The 23459-nt window shown below is 34.3% G+C and overlaps 1 protein-coding gene across 1 annotated transcript in view; it reads right to left on the bottom strand.

The window, feature by feature from the left end:
* Positions 1–23459, bottom strand: part of LOC114126776 (uncharacterized) — a 126000-nt gene that overhangs the window by 75394 nt on the left and 27147 nt on the right. The window contains exons 4-37 of the mRNA XM_050209554.1: positions 16646–16750; positions 16265–16381; positions 15387–15518; positions 13922–14037; positions 12422–12674; positions 11537–11797; positions 10792–10911; positions 10593–10726; positions 10284–10521; positions 10092–10214; positions 9870–10004; positions 9568–9801; positions 9000–9509; positions 8752–8934; positions 8439–8687; positions 8152–8379; positions 7875–8078; positions 7490–7783; positions 6789–7040; positions 6517–6706; positions 4804–6377; positions 4545–4733; positions 4055–4436; positions 3555–3982; positions 3076–3479; positions 2740–3004; positions 2473–2669; positions 2145–2402; positions 1596–2046; positions 1339–1521; positions 1146–1277; positions 540–1055; positions 268–469; positions 8–183 (exon numbers count right to left, since the gene is read on the bottom strand). Of these exons, the coding sequence (XP_050065511.1) occupies positions 8–183; positions 268–469; positions 540–1055; positions 1146–1277; positions 1339–1521; positions 1596–2046; positions 2145–2402; positions 2473–2669; positions 2740–3004; positions 3076–3479; positions 3555–3982; positions 4055–4436; positions 4545–4733; positions 4804–6377; positions 6517–6706; positions 6789–7040; positions 7490–7783; positions 7875–8078; positions 8152–8379; positions 8439–8687; positions 8752–8934; positions 9000–9509; positions 9568–9801; positions 9870–10004; positions 10092–10214; positions 10284–10521; positions 10593–10726; positions 10792–10911; positions 11537–11797; positions 12422–12674; positions 13922–14037; positions 15387–15518; positions 16265–16381; positions 16646–16750 (9435 nt within the window). The remainder of the gene's footprint in view (positions 1–7; positions 184–267; positions 470–539; positions 1056–1145; positions 1278–1338; positions 1522–1595; positions 2047–2144; positions 2403–2472; positions 2670–2739; positions 3005–3075; positions 3480–3554; positions 3983–4054; positions 4437–4544; positions 4734–4803; positions 6378–6516; positions 6707–6788; positions 7041–7489; positions 7784–7874; positions 8079–8151; positions 8380–8438; positions 8688–8751; positions 8935–8999; positions 9510–9567; positions 9802–9869; positions 10005–10091; positions 10215–10283; positions 10522–10592; positions 10727–10791; positions 10912–11536; positions 11798–12421; positions 12675–13921; positions 14038–15386; positions 15519–16264; positions 16382–16645; positions 16751–23459) is intronic.

The raw sequence follows: 23459 nt of genomic DNA, 5'->3' as shown, positions 1-23459 counted from the left end.
GGCTTACCTCTACATTGTTTGTCGATACAAGCTTCATTATCGGGGCATGAAGTATCACTGTGACAACCTCCAACACACAAACGGTTTTCACAAATCTGATTAGGACTACATTTAGAGTCTGAATTACACACTGCTTTACAAATTCCATTATGACACCGTTCATCAGATAAGCACTCCAAGTCCCTAAAATTGTATGTATTATTAAACTATAGGTCTATTGTTTATAGTGATTAGTGTGCATTGATTAATTATATAGATATTAATTACGTTTGACACACTGCTTGACAAGTAGATGTATAACAAGTTTGGCCTGAACTACAATCACTGTTTCCTTTGCAGCTTATCGTTGGATATCTACAAGCAAACAGAGGATCCCCTTCGAGCAGTAAAGGGCAACTACATTGTTTTTGGTGATTTGAAACTGAACATAATGCATTTACACCACACGCAGTTGGAGATTCACATATATCTAAATTCAAGATTGTTTTTCATGTAAGTATGACATGATAATAAATTAGATTAAAATATTTTGATTTTACCTCTACACTTGTTGTTAATACAAGATCTATCATGTGGACAGTCCGTGTCACTTCTACAACCAACGTTACACACTAATCCATTACAAATTTCTCCACTTCGACAATCGTCGTCCTTCCGACACAATGGTTTACATATAGATACTGACATATCGCATTTCTCATTTCCGTGACAACTAGCGTCAGAAGAACATACGGGTTGACAGGAATTATCTTTACATGAGTAATTTGCGGGACATTCTTGGTTTTCGTTACATGGCTCGGCTGGTGTTCTAATACAAGCTATTTTAGCTGTGGGATTAGGAACGAATCCAACTCGACAAGAACACATGGCCCTTTGATTAGCAACCGTGCAGATAGCATTGGGCCCACAGGGCATTGCCACACAAGGATTTGTGCATACATTATCTCTGCAAGATTCCACGGAAGCGCAATCTTCGTTCGACTTGCATCCAAATAGGCACATATTATTTAGACATATATGTCCTAAAAAGCAGTCATTATCTACTCTGCAAGTTACTAAAGATTGAAAAAATTTCATTAGATAATAATAAACATATATATATTATTTTTTACTGTTTATTTTAATTGCATATGTTTTTAACTTACATGCACAATGGTTTTTAAAACACTTTTCATTTAACGCACAATGATTGTCCGCTTGACAATCAGGTTGACAAACAGATTGATGACATGTACTATTTGGATAACAATTTTCATTTATTTCACAAGCAACAGGAACTATAATATAAAGAAAACGTTAGTAGAAATATTTTACAATTTTACTATATAAATTACTTACTTCGAACACATTCAATTTCACTGCCACCTGTAAATCCAGCGGGACATGAACAATGTTTAACGTGGTTAATTACTTTACAATTGGCATTTAATCCACATGAGCCTTGTCGTTCACATGGATTATTACACTGTCCTTGTAAACATTGTTCAGAGAGACCACATTCTGCATCTGATTGACAGGATGCTAGAAAAAAAAATTCATATTATGTATTGCAATATTATTTGTACACTAGGTAGTAAATAAATTATTTAACTTACATTTACAAGCCCCATTATAGCAGTATGTATTACTTGGGCATTGCTGATTAGATGTACATGCAACAGCTCTAGGTCTACATCCAACACTTAAATCGTTTGGATCTCCTTGATATCCTGGGTGACATACGCAAGATCCATAATGTGCTGACGTTCCACATTCAGCGTTTGGACCACATTTGACTTTTTCACAGTTGTCTTGACACTTAGGAATACCATTAGTTTGAACACAGTGTGCAGCTGGAGGACAGTCTTCGTCGATTTGGCACTCAACTGGCGAATGACAACCATCTTTGTACGGATCTCCAACAGTCCCAAGTGGACAGAGGCATTTGAAGGAACCTCTAGAGTTATCACACCTAGCTCCTGGTCCACAAGGTGCTGCTTCACATAAATCCAATACATCACAACCGAAATACGGATCTCCTGTATATCCTGGTTGACAATAACAAACCTAACAAAAAATCAAAATTGTTATTAAAGTTTTTCAAGTATCAAAACAAATTACTATTATTATTTATTAAAAAAAGCTATTTATATTTTATTGCATACTTGTTGATGATTTTCTGCGGAGCATAAAGCATTTGGTCCACACGGGTTGTTCGCTAGACATGATATTTTACACATATGATCTTCGCATATTTTATCATTTGTGCAGTCTTCATTTTCATAGCATTCAATTTTGTGGCAGCCGATGTGTGGATTTCCATGGTATCCAGGCTCACAATTACATACTGGTTGATGGTCAACTGCTGAGCATTCAGCATGTCTTCCACAAATAACTTCTTCACATACGTCAGTACATTGAGTCTACAATTAAAATAATATTAAATCCATTATGATAGAATTATATAAATTAAGTTTAATATTTCATTAGTACCTGGCCAATTGTATTTGTCTTACAAATTTGTGTACTTTCACAGTTATCGTTTGTAAAGCATCTTAACTCTTGAATACATATATTGTTTTGACAATATTGAAATTCTGGACAACTAGTATTACCGTGACAGGTTGGTTGACATATATTTCCAATACAAAGCTCATTTCCAACACAATCTCTTGCCAAGTTACATTCCACTGTTTTAAATAAAATGGTTTTGAATAAAAAAAATGTATTAAAATAAAATATTTGATTTAAGTGTTTTACCTGTACATATCCCATTATTGCATTTAGTTGTAGTGGGACATTGGCTATTAGACGCACAGTATAATATTGACGTACAGCCTAAATGAGGATCACCTGTGTACCCTGCTTTACAGTTACACATAGCGGCATCATTTTGTATACTACAATCAGTATTATCTCCACAGACTTTTGGTACAGAACAAGGATTCACACATTTTGAGTTAACGCAAGCTTTCCCTGAAGTACAATCATTGTTGCTTGAACATTCAATTTTCATACACTCCACCTTTAAACAAAATACATAAAACTTATAAGATTTGAATTATTTGAATTAATAAATAATATAGTTAAACAAACCTTGGGATCACCCTGCGTTTTTAAAGGACATTGGCATTGGATTTCATGATGTTGAACTGAGCAAACTGCATTACGACCACATACTTTGTTATCTGCACATGGATTTTTGCATTGATTTTGATGACAAATTGCACTTTCTGGACAATCATTGTTGGTAGTACAACTGTTTGGATAGTGGCAACCTTCAGCATTTGGATTGCCCAATAGTCCGTCAGGACAGATACACGTAAATGATCCAGGTGTATTTTCGCATCTTGCGGTTTTATGACACGGACTTTGCTTGCATTCGTCAACATCTTGACATTTATCATTTTTCAGTTCATATCCATTGTTACAAGTACATATGCCTTTATGTTTGTATGCTTTACAATTTCCATGGCCACAATTTATCAAATCACACGGACCTAATTAATTAAGTATAAATAAATTTATTATCTTCACATAAAAAACATATGACTATATCTAAATAATTCACTTACTTGTACATTTGTTGTTGTTAGTTTGACATATTTTATCATTTGGACAATCTTCATTTACCAGGCACTCGACTTTGAAACATCCAACATTTTTATCAAAAGCATCTCCTAAATATCCCGATGGACAGGTGCATGCTGGCACATGATCAATCATATGACATAATGCATTATTTCCACATGCATCATTACATAGTTCTGTGCATTTTCCTTTTACACAAGCTAAATTTGATGCACAGTTTTCATGTTTCTTACACTCATTTGGTTTATTACAACCAGGTTCAGTGTAAGGATCTCCTACTTTACCATCCGAACATGAGCATTGAAAAGATCCTGGTGTATTTAAGCATTTAGCACTAGGATGACATGGATTTTGCGTACATTCGTCGACATCTTTACAGCCAGTTGGAGAGCTTTCATAACCACTACCACATCTATAAAATAGTTTTATTTAATTAAATGAAGAACAAACAATAGTTTCAACATCTAAAAAAAAGCTTTCGTACCTGCACTTGTTTCCTATACAGATTTGACTGATATCGCAGTCTGAATCCAAAGAACACCCTTGTCTGCAGATTCCTTCCACACAAACTTCTCCAGTCAAACAATTACTCGCGGTAAAGCAAACTTTTTCACATTTGTTACTTGAACACCGTTCTCCTTCAGCACAATCCATTCCACTCAAGCATACAACTTTACATATGTTTCCATTGCACTCTTGTCCTAATCCACATTGGGCATTATTATGACAAATAGTGTTGGATCGTACACAAGACTCTTCTGGAACGGGATTTGGTTGGAACCCTTTGTTACAGGTGCAAATAACGTTATGATCAATAGTATTGCATTTTGAATTTATTCCACATACACCATCACGTTTACATGGATCTAAAATATAGCAAGTTTTATGTAATTAATTTATTAATAGATTAATAATTTTTAAATTTATTAAAAATATAATTTAATATTAATTATAAAAATTAAATTATTTTTTACTTTGGCATTTTGCGTTTATGCAAGACTCATTGCTTAAACAATCCTTATTACTTCGACATCCCAGCGTACAGACTCCATTTATACATGCTTGTGCTGACATACATTGAGAATGCCCAGCACATGGTATTTCACATTTGTTTTGTACACATCTTTCACCAGAGGAGCAGTCATCAATGTTTCGACAAACCACTATTTTTGAATAATTTAAAAAGTAATTATTAGAACTAAACTAAAATGTAATTATAGTATTATAGCTAACCTTTACACTCTCCATTTGAACAAACACCACCTTTGCATTCCAAGTCATTAAAACATTTAGTAACTGATCTGACACATCCAATTTTTGGTTCACCATGAATAGGTTCAAAATTATCGGGACACGAACATATAGGTTTTCTTTCAATAATATTGCATATTGTGTTTATGCCACAAGATTTTTCACACGGATTTATACATCTACCTGATTGGCAGACACTTAACAATGGACAATCAATATTTCCGTTTGGACATAATCCTTCTTGTCTACATCCTTCCGTATAAGCATCTCCGATATGACCAGGTGGACACTTACATATGTATCCTGAATTAGGATTAGATTCACATATGGCAGTAGAATGACACGAAGACTCGTCGCACACTTCTATGGCTTCGCAAGATATTTCAGGGACAGGATTAGGATTAAAACCTGGTGGGCATTGGCATACAGATGTATGTCCATCAGCAAGACACACAGAATTAGTTCCACAGGTATCTTTATCACATACATTCATGCACGAATGTGATTGTCTGTCGCAAACTTGTGTTTGTGGACAATCGTCGTTATATACACACGATACTTCTCGGCAACCATTTAAGTCATATGGATCACCAGTAAATGTACCAGGAGGACATTGGCATTGAGCAACGTGATTATTTGCCACACAAATTGAATTAAGACCACATATGGTATGATCACAAACTGGTTTGCATGATTTTAATTTGCTAGCTGGGTCTTCTAAGCAAGCTTCAGTGGGTAAACATTCGACGTCTTGTTGACAACTACTTTTTTTCGTAGGGTGACAACCATTTCGATCATTTGTATTTCCTACATACCCAGGTATACATTGGCAGCTTCCTTCATGATTACTAGCTACACATATTGAATTGAATGGACACGTTAATTCGATACAAACTGATATGCATTTTAATACTCCCAATGCATCTGGTTTACATGATTCATTTACTTTACAATCAGCGTCAACTGAACAGTCAGGCAAAGAAGGCTTTTCACACTTAGATATAACTGGATTCCATACAAACTCTGGACGACATGAACAAACGGGCGTACCGTTTTTTTCCAGTAAACAAATTTCATCTGGACCACATGCTACCCGAGTACATGCGCTAACACAAGAAGATATTCCATCCGATACTATTGAACATACTTTGCTTGTTGAGTTGCAGTCTTTGTCTGTTCTACATTCCCCTTTAGGTGCCACCCTTTCGAGTTTACAACCAAGGTACAAGTCTCCAGGATTTCCAAAGTATCCTTCAGTACAAATGCACGATGAACGATGACCTTCAGTAACACAAACTGCATTTGGTCCACACTGTAATTTACTACAACCATCGACGCATTTTCTTGCTTCTTTATTAATATGGAAACATATTTCTGTATCTTTGCAATCACCATCGTTTGTACATTGTCCATGTGGCTTACATCCGGTTTTAAAATTGTAAGGATCACCAATTAATCCTGGTGGACATACACATTTACCGAATACACATCCAGCTCTAACACCACACTTGATATTATCACATTGGTTTTCACATTTTCCACGGTTACACACAAATCTATAATAATAAAATAAATAATCAATGAAATATTAATTAACTGACTACACATTTTTTTTAAAATTATCATATCGTATAGTACAATATAATGTTGATTTCATGCAATGAATCTTATTTAAATTATATTTATTTTATTTACCCTATTGGACATGGGACATTTTTTGAACATTGGCAAGTCAATGGATCACGACATATTTGTGTCATTTTAGCTGAACATTCTAAAAACGGATTTCCGACGTAACCTTCAATACATCTACAATCATAACTTCCAATTGTGTTGATACAAACTGCATTGTTACCACAAGCCGAAATCAAACATTCGTCAATATCTAACAATAAATTGTTTATAATTATAATATTATTAAATGTATTAAGTATATAATTTAATTAGGTATTAGTTTGAGTACTTACCAACACATTGGACGTAAGGATTTCCTTTAAATCCTGATGGGCAGTTACATTCAACAGAATTTAATTTTTCTTTGCACAATGCTCCAGTTCCACAAGTCATATTTGAACAAGATTTTTTAGATTGAGCATCACATTCTTCATACGGATTTCCTATGAATCCAGAATTGCAAACACATTTGTTTTCACTCAAGACATCATATTCACAATGCGCGTTAATTCCACATCCAGGATAACATGAAGGCATTGTAATAGCTAAAAGTTAAAAAAAAATATTTATTCACCAATTTTTTTTTAATGTTAAAATATTGTATTAATTAATACAATTTTGGGAGTATTTCAATAGAAAATGCAGGTCCATATTTTAATATATTATAAATAGTAAAAAAAAAAAACAATAAAACATGTTTTCATATTTAGTCCTTGTTATTATTGTTATAAGTACTTTAAGTAGACAATTATAGTCAATCTTTATATTTTTTTCTTAAAAATGTTTTATACTAGTAGGCAGTGAATTCAAAAAATATTGATACAATAGACTTTTTTTTATCATTTATGGAAACATCATATTACGTTTTATTACTACATTTAGAAAAATTAAGATAATTTGATAATCTCTTTAATCCAAACATAATTGCAGTTTTTTTTAAAAAATTATAAATAATTAATTATATTATAAAATAAAACATATAACTGAAACTTACGAGGCATGCACAGGTAATTTGGGTCGCCAATGAACAACGGATTACAGACACAATCATTAGTTTCATGATTACAACTAGCCCCAATACCACAGAAATGATCTTGGCATTTCTCTTTACATCGTCCAGCAACGCAAATATTAGGCGCGACACACGGGCTAGTGCTTGAGCAGGTATCAGGCTCACAAGAGCCTCCAGCAAATGGATTTCCAATTGAACCTTCTAAACATTTACACGTAGGCCCTTGTGGAGACACTATACACTGTGCACCGTGACCACAAATATATCCGTCACATGCTGTAATAAAATATTATAAATCAAATATTAGGGGTTTTTTTTTTTTAATTTACGATTTTATAGTTTTAATAAAATACAATTAGACACTTACGTGATACGCATTCCCCGAATATAGACTCTACATAACCAGCACTACATCTACACCATGCAGCATGTTTTTCAGATTCACAGTAAGCATTTTGACCACAAGGTAAAAGGTTACAAGGGTTTGTACAAGTTCCTTTAACACATGCTAACTGTGCAACACATTCGTCGTCCGTTGAACACTCAAACTCTGGAGCTTCTTTTCCTAAACCTAGAATAAATATAAAAAAAATTATTAATTTTGATTTAAATATTTTTTTTAGAATTTAAATATAATTACTCACATCCAACAGAGTAAGGATCGCCATTTGTACCAAGTGGACAAATACATTTGTAATGCCCTTTTTCATTTATGCATTGTGATCCTAAAGCACACGGATTATCTTTACATTCATCAACATCTTCACAGCCATGCAAAGGATCTCCTTTGTAACCAGGTAGACACAAACATTTTGGAGGATCACTCGGCGTACATTGTGCATTCACACCACATGGAAATCGATCGCAAGGACCTAATACGATTAATAGTTAATAAAAAATATTCTTATAATAATAATTTATATATTATTACTTTTGCAGAGATTATTGTCAAGAACATCGGTATAGTATGGTACGGGACAAACACAAACTCCTGGTTGAATACAATTCTCGTTTAACAAGCAATCTGAATCTTTTATACATTTCTTTTGACTGCGAGAGCATCCATGATGTGGATCTCCACTATAGCCATCTGGACATAAACATTCATGTGTGCCTTGTTTATTAACACATTCAGCACCGTATCCACAAGAATGTATTTTTTCTTCGCATTCGTCAACATCTAAAAATATATTTAAAAATTAATACCTAAACAATTTACTAATTATAATCAAATGTATAGATACCATAACATGATCCGTCTTCTCTAGGTCTGTATCCTTTTGGACAAGCACAGTAGCTTACTCCGCCAGCAATAGATACGCACTCAGCACCAGCTGGGCATTTTCCTTTATCACAGCCAGCCAATGTACATTCTCCATTAACGATTTGATATGGTGGTCTACATTTACATTCTAATGAGTTGCATTCTAAACAGATAAAAATATACATCATATAAAAATATATTTTTATGCCACAAAATCTCATTAATTACCTTCACAGCTAGAAAAAGGGTTTCCATTGAAACCTGGAGGACACTGACATTCATAACTTCCAGGAAGATTTTTACAAACAGCATTAACTCCGCAGGCAGGTTTGTCTCTAAGCTCCGTACATTCGTTGGCGTCTCTACATTTACCAGTTTTCGGGTCCCTTATGTAACCTCTTTGACATATACAAACACTCTCGCCAACAAATTCATCTTGAACACATATCTCAGATCCCGGACATGGAGATTTTGCACTACATTGTGTAGGGCTTTTAGCTTGCGAACATCCTTCTCTGAACGGGTCTCCACTTATTCCACCGGGACATTGACAAGAAAATGATCCCGGTTCGTTGTTACATACTGCTCCCGGACCACAAGGATTACCCTTACATTCGTCAATATCCGTACATCCTGTGTTTGAATTTCCTGTATATCCTGCTGAGCATAAACACTGAGCATCCTTGTTGAGCAACATACACTCGGAATTGGGACCACATTGTACGTCTTCACACGGATCTAAATTTTAAATATTGTTTTTAGTATATTAAATTGAAGGCTATAGTTTTATTCTTACGTCTGCAATCATCACCAACGTTTGGCTCGGGGCAGAAACAACGTTTTTGATTACCACAAACAGAGTTGCCCGGACATTCGCTATCAGCCGTGCAGTTTATTACTTTAGTACACTTAATAAACGGATCTGGTTCGGGTATGGAACCTCCAGGACATATGCAATCAAATGAGCCTGGTAAATTAATACATAAAGCATCTTTTCCACAACTGTTTGTGTCAGAGCATTCGTTTATATCTATAAATAAATGTTAAAAACCAATAATTATAAAATATTTAAACAAAATGAATCTATAGTATATTTACCAGTGCACTGTTTGAACGCGTTTCCAGTAAATCCAGGTTTACATTGACATCCAAAACTTCCTGGTGTATTTGTACATAACGCATTTCCTCCACAACGTCCAAACGGTCCATTTACTTTGTCACATTCGTCGATATCTTAAATTATATTTACAGTTAGTATATATATCAAATCATATAGTAAGTGCAAATGCGATTTTAGAACAATTCTTCGACGTATCTTACCAACACATCCTAAAGATAAATCATTTGGATTATATGTCCAACCCTCTTCACACATACAGTATGCTTCTTGACCGTTAGGTTTGCAATAAGCGTGTGTTCCACATTTTACGTCTTCGCAAGGAGCTATGTATATTAATAAAAATAAAAATATGAATACAAAAACTAATAAGAAGATTAATTATTGAAACATACCTTTGCACTGAATTCTCGGTGGGGCACCTACGTATCCCGTTTGACATTTACAATGAAATCCGCCTGGGGTGTTTGAACACATTGAATATGGTCCACATGGTTGAGCGAGGCACTCGTCAATGTCCACACATACTGATCCTTTGGCGTTAAACCCGTTCTTACAAAAACATTGGCCTTCAGTGCACTCAGCATTAGTGGTACAATCAAAGTTAGATTTACATAATACCGTCACGTCAACCTACGGTTAATAAAACAAACGAAAGAATAAATAATGTATATTAAAAACAAAGTTGGAAAATGGTTATTTACTTGTTCACAGGCAACTTTTGGATCCGGTTTACCAGAATATCCTTGTGGGCAAAGACAATTAAATCCAGGGCTGGTATTCTCACAGACCGCGTTGGGACCACAAGGTTTACTTAGAATTTCACATTCGTTGATATCTAAACATAATCAATTTGGTAATTATAAAATAAGTAGAAATAGCGTAATGAGTAGAAATAAATACCTTGACATCCTTTCATCGGGTCACCTGTGTAGTCTTCTTTGCAAGAACAGACAAAACTCCCAATCGTGTCCGTACAAATAGTATTATTTCCACATGGCGAATGTTTGCATTCATTGATATCTATCGCGAACACATTGACAGTTTTATTAATATATTTAATAAAAAATAATAATTATAAAAAGAGAAAATGCAATATAGGTACGTATAACTACACAGTAAGTCAAGAAATCGTCCAAAACAAAAATAAAATTGGTACATACCGAAGGATCTTGATGCGTTCGTGCCACACACAATAGTAATCAAAAAAAGAATGGTTTTACCTCCAAAATATCGGCGCATGCTGCTAAATATTCGTATAAAAAGACAAGTATAAATAAAGTTAATTAACAACGAATTTCCGACTAAAACGGAAAAACGATGAGTAATTTAGAATCTAGAAAGGAAAGGTGTATTGATAAAATTGCATTCAAAAAGTAAATACTTACAAATAATAATAAGTAAAACAGGTAGAAAGAGAGAGAGACACAAGAGTATTGACCCACGCGCAATGTCTGTATAAATCGACACTCGACAACAACAACAGTAATAATAACAATAATAAAAACACAGAGTAAAGACGAGAAAAAAAAGCGCGCCATGCAAATATCCGACAGCAACCAGACGAGCAGCGTTATAAATTTCATTGTAATAGTATTAAGCATCGATCGGGAGAGGATCGACAAGCATCGGTGGGCAGCGCACTAACTTTGGCAGTGTTCTATCGCGGACCCGGTGAACCCGGGCGGACATTGACAGGTGTACGAGCCAGGGATGTTTGTGCATTTTGCGTTGACTCCGCACGGGCTAGACAACGCTCCGCACTCATTGACGTCCACGCATCCACTTCCTGCTGTAATTTCCTCCGCGGACGCGGTATATCCGGTCGCGCAGGAGCACGTGTAGTTGCCGGCTGAGTTTGCGCACACGGCGTTGGGACCGCACGGCGAAGACTCGCACTCGTCCACGTCTGCGTTTCCGGCCAAGGCGAATTACGGTGTTGATGTAATACACAATAATACATATAATTATACGTTAGAAAAAGCAGGTGTTAGACACAGTCTATGTTATTATATACACAGTGTCGCAATAATATTATTGAAGTTAGGTGGTAGTAGTTGTAAGAAGTACGCAAGTAGTATGCGTACGAGTAAATTGTTTTCATCAATTTTTTTTTTCTGTTATTCACGCATTTGTCGATGAGACATAAAGATAGACATATAGAGTTTAAACGAAAATAGAAGCGATTTGAATTCCGCTTGTGCAGTTTTGTCATCGGTATACAGGTACATGTACGACGCATGAACATTATATAAGTTAAGTTGAACCGCAAAAGTTACTTTTTCTTTTCTTTTTTTTTTTTGCGAAAAATAATACTTTCCGTCGACAGACTGTATACTTCTGTTCAAAACTCGGTTTACATGGTGTTTACAAATTGTCCGTTGTTCCGGACTTTGATTTGAAATAATATATTAACCAACAAATGCGCTGGAGGCTTTAAGTTTGTTAATTGTCGATGGGTTACATTTTTTTATATTATCGCGTTGTTTTATATACATGATCTGGTGACGAGCCGTATGTGATCGTCGCATACCTTTACAAGAGTGGAACGGGTCTCCGGCGAATCCCGGAGGACAAGTACACCGGAAGCTGCCTTCGTTGTTGTGACACTGTGCGTCTTTGCCGCAAGGAGATCGCAAACATTCGTCTACGTCATAACATCCGGCGCCATACGCATCGCCCGCGTACCCTTCCGGACATTCACAGTGATGTCCACCCGGAAAGTTTGTGCACAAACTTCCAGGACCGCAAGCGTTTGGTAGACTACACTCGTTTACGTCCACACACTATTTATATATACAAAAAAAAAAACAACAAAATTATAATATTTTAGGATAATGTACTATTTAAATTTCAATTCTAACAAGGTTATTTCCCCTAAACAATTATATTATTCATATCATACTGATACTTCTTAAGGAAAAAAGTTTTCAAAGTAATTTTATCACTAAAATTAATAATGATGGAAAATATAGTGTTTATATTAAATTATATTTGTTTTACCCAACTACAAACCTATTATGTGATATTGTTCGTGCTAATAAACGTGTACTAAAACACTAATTTATTACAATAGCATTTTAGTCATCATTTACTTAACGGGATTCACAAAATTTTATTATTGAGATAATCTGATACAAAATATTTATTTTTAATACTAATCAGTTAACCGCTGTAATCCTTAATTAATCCAAGTATTTGTAAATTATGGTCAATTATTGTTTAATAATAATGCTATTACGAGGCGTAAATAATTATAATTATGTTGAATTCATCTTTTAAAACGTTCAGCAATTAATATATTTTTTTTTATAAATATCCAGTAGGTAGGTATTAAGTTAAGTTGTTAAGTATAAAGTTATAGATCGATATAATTAAATAAGATTTAATTAGTCACGAATTAATTGTATATAATCTTTAACGGTCGTTACTACAAACATTTAATGTTTTATGCTTTAAAGAAAAATAAAAAATAAAATTTCTTCGCATCCTTATATGGCATTCACAGACCATTCAGTTTGCGTATGTAATATCTGTTATTACATCCAGCGACTAAATCAATGATGTCAAGATAATAAAAAAAAGTGACATCACCTACATGTTACAACAGCAGACAAGAATCGCCATTGAAGAAGTTATAATTATCATTAACGCACTACCTACGTATAATATATGTGTGATCGACAATCGTGTAATAATTAGATTTATAGTTGTAATGCATGCTTTGCCTCATAATTTTTCACCGTTTATGTTGGAAGTGAGGTATGCGAATTGATTAAAAAAAAAAAACTCGTTACCACTAGAGTAATGAAGTGAAATAAAAACAACAAATTTGGCACGAGTTCGTGTAAACAAATTACATGTCTTTCATCAATCAGGATTGTTTTACTTCACGAGAAGTTATAATGTTTCAATAACGAGACGAATATTATAAAATACATAATAACTTAAGACGTGCAGGTCCATTGAACTATAATGCGGCAAATGAAGTGTATTAGGATTAAAAATTATAATAATATTGGATTATAATTACCCCGTCGTACGGGTTGCCCACAAATCCTTGCTGACAGTCGCACGTGTAGTTTCCCGGCGTGTTCCTGCATATCGCGTTGTTGCCGCAAGCGTCCGGTCTCAAACATTCGTCGATGTCTGAAAAATGATAACGTTATTAATAGTACGGGGCGTTAACATACGTAAAGATTAAAATATAATAATAAAAAATATAATATAATAATGTAGTTAGGAAGGCGATATTATGCTTGCGTGAAGTATATGCAATTTACATACCACGCGGCGTTTCGACAATAACATGAGAAACTATAAGAAAACAAGTAAGACGCCGTGGGAAATAGCGAGTATTGAAGCATTATGAATTATGATACATGTATAATATTATATAAATTAGCAATCCAAACGGCGAAATCGTATTTGTCGGATTAGTAGCCAGTCAGTTAATCATATAATTATAGGAGGGCAACATATATTATGCACCTGAATTTTTTTTTGTTTCGATGATTGAAGCAGTAAACAATATTTATGAAAAATACCGTGCGCTAGCAAAGATATAGAATTTTATGAAACAAAAAACATATGAATAATATATTGTCCTTTAATTCATACTTTCTTGAATAATAAATTTATAAATAATTTATACGTTAAAAATTTGCATTATAAAACTGATAAAATATATATTGACTGACCAATATTAGACTAAATTTTTTTTTGGAATAATTAAAATAATCACAAAACTTAAATTTGCCTTTTCTATTATATTTATCGTAATTGTTTATTAAAAATAATATCCAAATTCCTGCCAACTGGCGACTATTTTAATAACTATTGATAATAACAGACAGAATTTATATGTATTATACATTGTTTGTAATTTATAGTACCATTATTATTTTTGGTTTTTGTAACCATTATATAATTTTAATTTGTATCTATTATTTTTTTGAATAAAATATTTGATAATTTCGTATAAGATATTATTTTAAATTGATTAATTCATAAATTTTGTATAGGTAGTATATTTTGATTTTTCTGTGAAATCCAAATGCGTATTGTAATATAGATAATAAAGTAAAAGATAAACTCATCAATTTAAAATAAATAAGAAATGTCACGGATCGTTGTTTATATTTTGGTATAGATAATTTGCGAGGAAAAGACGTTAATGAATCGGAACTATCACGGAAAATTCTAGATACGCTAACAGCACCCACTAGGAATTAGGAACGTTAACCGACAATACGATTGTCCTATTCTTTTCATATCGACGGTCGTTGAATTCCTCGTGATTGATGGGAAACGACAGCAAGGTCGACGACTGTTTTGCAATTTTTCGGTTGTCAAACCCGATCCAAATGTTTGGACAATAGCAAAATATTATTTCTAATGATTGTCCTAAACCTTCGGCGAATATTATACCTACACACGTCACACGCGTACGCATGTACGTCCAATCTATCAAACGATCGTCGGTCGTATAGACTTACCTTTGCACTCGACTTCGCCATCGCCGACATATCCGGGCTTACATTTACATAAGAAATGAGACGGCAAGTTACAGCATTCGGCGTTTTGTACGCATCTACTGGAGATGGCTGGATCCTCGCATTCATTGATATCTATAATACAAATCCAAAATATCATAATATTATTATATGTCTCAGATGCTTATTATTGATCTCGGAGATGGGTTCTCGTCGAATCCGTGGACGAAAAGTATTTTCCCGTTTTTCATCTGAGTGCGAGTTTATATTAAAACATTGAGCTTCAAATTTCTTTGAGTATAATTTATAATTACATAAAACAACGTCGTAGATATTGCAGAGCGCGCAAGCGTTACGATAATCTACGATGTTGGTGTCGGCGGTTCCGCAAAATTATTACAGCTAATATATATACATAATGAATAACAATGAGAGGAGAATAAAAGCTACTGGAACACGGAGCCTAGGAAAAATCATAATAATAATAATAATCCGGTTTCGCCAGTCTCGAAACGTAACGGTATATATCCGCAGTGTTTATTATATATACACATTATAACAACGGACTGGGAGACGGCGGCCTGCGGAATGGATAAACAGCCCGGGCAGCAAGGTCGATGCCATTTACACCGCGATCCTCGAGAACCTATCTGGGGCCGCGGATATTGCCGGATCACGGATTCGTGTAAATTACGTGATATATATATATACAAATATATATCATAGGTACGTACGTGTATAATTATACATGGTGCTAATTACGTGCGAGTAGGTATTTGTGCGTGTTATCATATTATGTGTATTATTATGAACTCGTCCTAACGATTTTCGAGTAGCACAAAAATATTGCGTATATTATGTATATAAAAATATATACATACCTTGGCAGTGGAACCCATCGCCAACGTATCCTGGAAAACAAGAACACGCGAAGCTGCCCAGCGTGTTGGTGCAATGAGCGAACACATCGCACGGCCGGTACTTGCATTCGTTCTCGTCTATAAAAAAATTAATAATATCGCACGCGTTAGTAATATTGTGAACATCAGATAATATACGCGTTGTGTCGGTCGATCGATCGCCGTTTCACGGGCGACGTTCGTCCGGGACACATTTTCACAAGCACTTGCTAAGTCGCCAGGTTGACCGGTTACGGGCTGCAGTTAAGATGTATACATCGCAGTATAGAATATTATTAAACTATACGCATCGATTATAGCGTACACACACATGTATTATATATACATATTATTTATGCTTACCTGGCACTTGACACGAACATCCACCGTATCCGTCGTTACAATGGCAAAGGGAGTCGAGACACGCGCCATTCTGACAGGGCGTTCCTTCTTTAGCCTCGCAGTCGTCTGAAACAATAGTAAACGTTGCAGGTTATTTTAAAATGTAAATCGTTTGTCCGAAGGCCGCGGCAATACGGTCGTATTATTATTGCCATATAGGAGTATGTGTAGAGAGGTGTACGCGCGCATAAAAATAATCGAAGATCGTCGACTGTAATAAAATACGATACACATTCACGTTGCAGGTCAGCTTTCGTGATATATAGTTATTTCGAATGTACATTATTGTGTGTGCGGCGGGCAACGCTTTGCAGTGCGCATAAAACCATAAACACCATTGTCGCTTGCAGTCCTCGATTCAAGACGAGTTACAATTTTTTTTGTTTTAGTTCGATTCTTTACCGATCCGAAAGATAACGATTTGAGGTAGGTATCAAATTTCATGCACACGTAAAATTTGCTCTTTTACAATACGTATTGTGTTACTATTGCAGTATCAATAATATGTACAATAAAACAAGTGAAGATCCCGTAAATCTGGTTTTTGACACAGTCTGCAGCAGTATTGCACATGCGTTTTGTCTAATTATAATTAATTTTATTCAATATTCTTGGTGACCTTGGAAGAAAGTAACACTAATGTCTGTAGCAGCTGCCTGATAAAAATTTGAAAAATTATAATACCGAATACCGACAATTTTTATTAAGTAAATCATTACTTTTGAATTTTTTTTTTATCGTCTACGGTTTTACACTTTTAAAATTATAGGTATTTGTGCATCGTATTCTTTAGAATTTCGTAAACACACGTTTGGACCACTTTATCACGTCTACACGTCTATATGAATGTATGGATGTGTACTTATTAAAATACAAATGTACTGTTTGGAATTTCAAATTATACGTCTTGAGTAAATAATATATATTGTTGTTTGTGTAATAGCAGTTTATGGACCTCTGGTGTGATTCGGTGTTTGCAGAAAAAAATAAATACCGACAGTTCTCTTGAGTCTTAATGCAAGAAACACGAAACAACGGAAAACGTACACTCAGCTATATACGTTAAATATTAATTTTTTCTTTAATATTATTATATACATTATATATGTATAGATATATAAAAAATATATGCATTATATACGCTGCCAAAGAGCCGACTAAAAAACAAAAACGCTTTACAGTTAGAGCAATAATAATAATAATAGTATTACGAGCGACGCAAAATAAACTCACTCACACACGGGACCGCTGCAGAAAGAAACGGATGCTCTAAATGGACTCCCAATTATTACATAGTACGACGCGTGGAAGAAAAGTGAATCGAAGCGACATAGCAGCGGCATTGGTTATTTTAAGGTCGTTCACCCAACGGTCACTATATAATATTATATATAATAATATATAATATTATACGTATATAAACCGTAGGCATATGTAGTTATAGACTATAGTTATACCTGCTATATATAACATTCTTTGAAACGCACGATTTATTATTTATTTTATTTTTATTTTCCTATTGCGGATATTCTGTTGGATGTTGGAAAATATATATTTATTTACTGTTCGAGTTTCAGCGTCGATGCACAATTAACGGCCCTGTCGGATTCGATCATACTACTCGGACATTTGCGTGCATTGTTTTTTTTACTTGGAAAAAAATTCGTGACCGATCTTCACCCAATGCGACCCGCGGGGCACGCGGAAACAAAATGCATAACGTGGTTTGTAGACAAATCTGGCGGGACGAACGTTCATAATATAATTTTTCACCTATATATCTCAATGTTTTGCGTTATACATAATAATAGTATTTATATGTACCCGCCGCGTAAACATAACGCGACGGCAATTAATTATACATATATTATTCACACTTGAATGACTTAAATGTGCGAGCGGCCGCGAAATGAAAAAGATGTTATACGTCGTTGACCTCTCTCCGAAGACTGCAGTCCGTCATCGGTCGGCCAACGGGAATTCGGAGGAATAAAAAAAACCGCACAGACGGACGGTGCAGGCGTTTACCCCGGACGAGTTCCGTTGGCGTGTTGCGCACTCGCATATCAATATACTGTTGTTATTATTATCATTACGACGTTTCGCCGTACGTAACTTCCGTTTCGTATACACATCTCGCACGTGTGAGTAATACAATGCAATATAATATGGAGGAATAAATATAGTGTAATAACATTATCGTGGGTACGTGCGAGCGAACGGATTTCGTCGGCGGGATGACAGGTCAGCGAGCTATAATAGCAGGGCCTTGGCCTCGACATTTTACGCGCGATAATTAATCATATCACGCGACTCTTAACGGTTTGCTAGAGTCGAAAATAATATCGTATGCAATGACTTGTTGGTACGTGGAATAATAAGCGTATATAAATACTTGGTCTTGGTGCAATATGCATAATATATATTGTTACATTTGCAAATAGTATACTATTTACGATATATCGAGGATGCAAACCGCAAATGTAGATTTAAGACGAAATCTGATGTATACCTTACTTGGCGTTTGTATACAACCCGGTGAATGTACATAATATCGGTATACAATAAGGTATATATAAGATCGGTCGTACTGGGGTTTCAAAATAATTCGCTGGTTCACTGCTACGTTTTAAAATGTTGTCTTTCTTTACTTTCTTCGTTTTTATAATAACAACTGATGATCATATTATCACTGTTCGTGCTTTAAGTTTTCATCACCAAAATATAAGTAAGAGCACCATCCAACTCTGAAATATTAATTTTGGGAAATTCGAGAAACGGGATTGAAAAAGTTAGTATAAACTATCTTTCCATCATACTCTGATTTATAAGTATAATAATAGGCATAATATTGTCGAATTCCTGCAGTTATTTATTAGCTATAGTTAAGTATGGGGAAACGATTAATACCCACGGCGTGAGTTTAAAATTTTTATCGTGGACTGCTATAATATTGACATTATCGAAAGGTAAGTATTATGTTATTACTTATTTTTCCTGCTGAGATGATAACCGAAAAGAGAATAATATTTATTTTCAAAATTTCATACTTTTTTCCTAATAATTTAACAACCTGCACCATCGTTATTGTTATTATATTTATTATTATCTTGAAAATTAATATCGTTACGGGTCCATAATAACGTAACAAATTCGATTTATCCACTTAAGTGATCTGTCAACATTGAATCGCGTTATGCAAATTACGTTTTGTATATGCGATAAATATCATCATCTATGAGCTGTGACAATACAAAAATAGTATATTATATTATTATACTATGTACTTGTACATAATTTTTTTTCTGTGTGTGCACACGAACAAACATGTTATACAGTGTGTGTAACCGTGAATTATTCGAGTAAAATTATTACGATGCGCATTGCTGCAGCGGCCATGTTCGTGTTACTGTATATCATATTCTAGTTTTACCAAGATACAACAGTAATAATAATAATACTATGATATGTATGTAACCCGTATTTAAAAACGAAGAAGGTCCTCGTGGGATAATTAAATGGAAGTCGGAAAGAAATACCATAGGGCTGGATGTTTTAACAATAAAAATTACCTGTAAAGAAACATTAGAGCGGTGAGTAGAAAAAATTACTTCGACATCTTTCATAATGTTTTGGGGGCGGTTATCCCTATCTTGTCATTATTGTCGGCGTTGTTTGTCTGTTAATGTAACTTACTATAATAACAACAATTGAAACAGATTACGTGTATTGTGGGTGGTACGCTGTAGCCATAGGACCTTTCGGACTATGACATCCCTCGAGACACATCTGAGAGCATCTGAAGATCGGACCGATCGAAATAAATTTTATAAAACGAACTAACGCCTTTATATACAACAACACAACATTATATTAAATAAGTACTATCTAATAAGTATATTATATTAAAATTATACTATGTATACTGCATATATTGATTAGGATCCGAGCACATGAATAACTATATATTAACTTTATGTATAAACAATATACTACATGATAGTCTGTAATGATTTTTTTTTATCTCAAAGTCACGACGAGCGGTGATATAACATAGTATAACGTTGTACTTATATGATACAAAATCGATAGTTAAAGTCGCGTATTTTTAAGTCTGCATAAACCTATACATTAAAATGATGATAGGTATACGAGATCATAATATCAGTCCGAGAAGTGTATTCTCGAACGTGTTGAGACCATAACGCATTGTTTTATGTATACTTTTATTATACATACTAGAACGTTGTTATATCGCATGTCGTCTTTCCTATACGATAGTCGCGATGCCTGCCGTCTTTAACTGAAACGGTATATAGATACATTGTCATGGTCGCAAAACGTGTATTTTTAGAAAAAAATATATTTTCCCGATTTCAATGACAAATCGATTTTGACTCTCATTTTGCGGAACGCCGTATCATATTATGGATTTTGTAACTGAGTAGTGGTCCAGTCGAAATTTTAGTAAACAAAATTTTTCTCATGATGTGTTTATTATACGCGTATCGCAACACAAGCAGTAATGGTTATATAAAAACCATTTATAACCGATATGGCAAATAACCTCTCGATCGTTTATGAATAGGTATTATATAGTATTACTCAATAATATTCAAATGTTCGAAAAAATGTTCCACCACTTAAACACTGTAATATACTATATGTTACTATTACTGAAACACAACTTGTAATTGTTGTTTGTATGACAAAATTATTGATACTGGAATACAAGTAAATAGTGAATAGTTATTATTACTTATTTCATATTTGTTTATAATGTGTATATTATATTTGTATATCACCATGCTCTATTCGTTGCTATGCATATTATTATTAATATCTATTATATAAAATATTATAATATACTACTTCAAAACGGATCATTAAATTAATGTTTAAAATTGTGTTATTGTAACTGTCTGATCATTTATTGTTGACATTTTGATGAAGTGACATTTTTATCAGAGCGTTGCAAAGACAATATAACTACATATTTTGTGGTTGAATAACGTTTTTGGTGTATGGGGGCCTTACTCGTTTAACCGAAATTTTAATTTAAGAAATCATTAACACCGTTGTCCGTTATTGATATCGTATTTCAGAAAAAAAAAATAAATTTTAAAAAAGCGTAAAATATATTATTATTGAATCTGTTATCAGCGTTCCGTCATTCCGTGTCTAGTAGGTATTTTCAGCACGACGTCTAATGTTTCGTCACCTGCAGAAGTATAAACCAGTGGAAACACCGGAAACTCGAATAGCGTGCGTAAACGTATGAAATAATATACCCTTACACATATTATATTATATCGATTTAGTTGCATTTCCTTTTTTAATTCTAGATCTCGAATTGTCGGCCACCAATGATGGTATGGCCGCGGCGTACGATTAATCCTGTTTTATTTCACGGTGTTACGTCGACACGTCGTTTATTTTTTTCTTCATTATTTTACACTCGTGTACGGACGGCGTTTGATTATTCAAACAGCGTGCTGCAGCCGGCTGATTATTAAAAGACCCACGGCACGTCCCCGACGACGGCGGTATGATGACGAATACGACGACAGGCCGTTTCGGGTAGGTGTGCGTACATGCATATTATACATCAACCCGCCATTATTACGTACGCATTGTGTGTCTGTCTGCGCATACCCATTAGAAATATAGGAGGAGGCAAGTACGTAAGTACACAATACTATTATTGTGCCTTATATGTTGACTAGGCCCGGTGCTTTTTTCTTTTACACGAGTGACAGTGGTGGTATACGCGTGCGGTCACTGCAGCTTACACGTATTATAATATTATATATTAATAAATAATTATTGATAATAATAAAAGTAGTATATATATATTATCGACTGTACAGTGTACACGCATAAGATCTGATGGATTTGACGATTTAACAACTTTGAGTGAAGTACAATAGAATACGTTTATTATAAATGTATTTTATTATATTATGTATTGATTACGTATGTCATATGTGGAACCGGAAGTTGATGCGTTTACATGTTTTATTTTTCAATAAAAAATTGTGTCTGAAAGATACATTATACATATTCGATCTAAGGCCTCTTAGATTTATATCTACGCTCGAATGATGCATATAATTTGAACGTTTGTTCGTTTTTTAACTCTTTTAATAGAGGTTTTATATCGGTCTTAAGAACTAAATATTTATTATTAATGCAATTAGATCGATGTTTGTCGTACAACTTTTCACGAGCATTAGGCTAATAACAATAACATGATCATTATTGCGACCAAGAAACAAACAAAATATAATCGAATTTATCTGATATTATGTGGTTTATTCGTGAATACTACACATACGTCATAGCATTATAAATATTAATATGAGTTACTGTAGCAGTTTTGCAGTTCTACTTGATTTATAATGGTGACATATATATAGTTGTAATATATACTTGCGAGCACCAATGTCGAAAGAAACACCGTCGCCCGTTAGTCGCATGAGTTATAATATAGTAGGCTGCTCGCGCTACAGGGCCTACAGTCGTTGCATGTTGAGGGTCGTGAAAGTTATAGATCTCGAGAGTAACGACTCGATACCTCCAAGGTTTTCAATTTGTTGTACGCGATAGATATTATAGTATAATAGCGATTGAAACGACGAAATTGACTTGCGGTTAAAAATGCAAACGTGTTAAAAGTAATATGTAAAGTATATCTCCGTAGGCACTAGCTAGATAAAATAAATAATATCAAATACTAACTAAAATATCCGGTTTCACCTACGTAAGTTTGTTA

This window comes from Aphis gossypii, chromosome 1 (assembly GCF_020184175.1).
Source record: "Aphis gossypii isolate Hap1 chromosome 1, ASM2018417v2, whole genome shotgun sequence".
Taxonomy (NCBI): Eukaryota; Metazoa; Arthropoda; class Insecta; order Hemiptera; family Aphididae; genus Aphis; species Aphis gossypii.
Note: the sequence above shows the minus strand (reverse complement) of the source record. Positions and strands in the feature narration are given on the sequence as shown.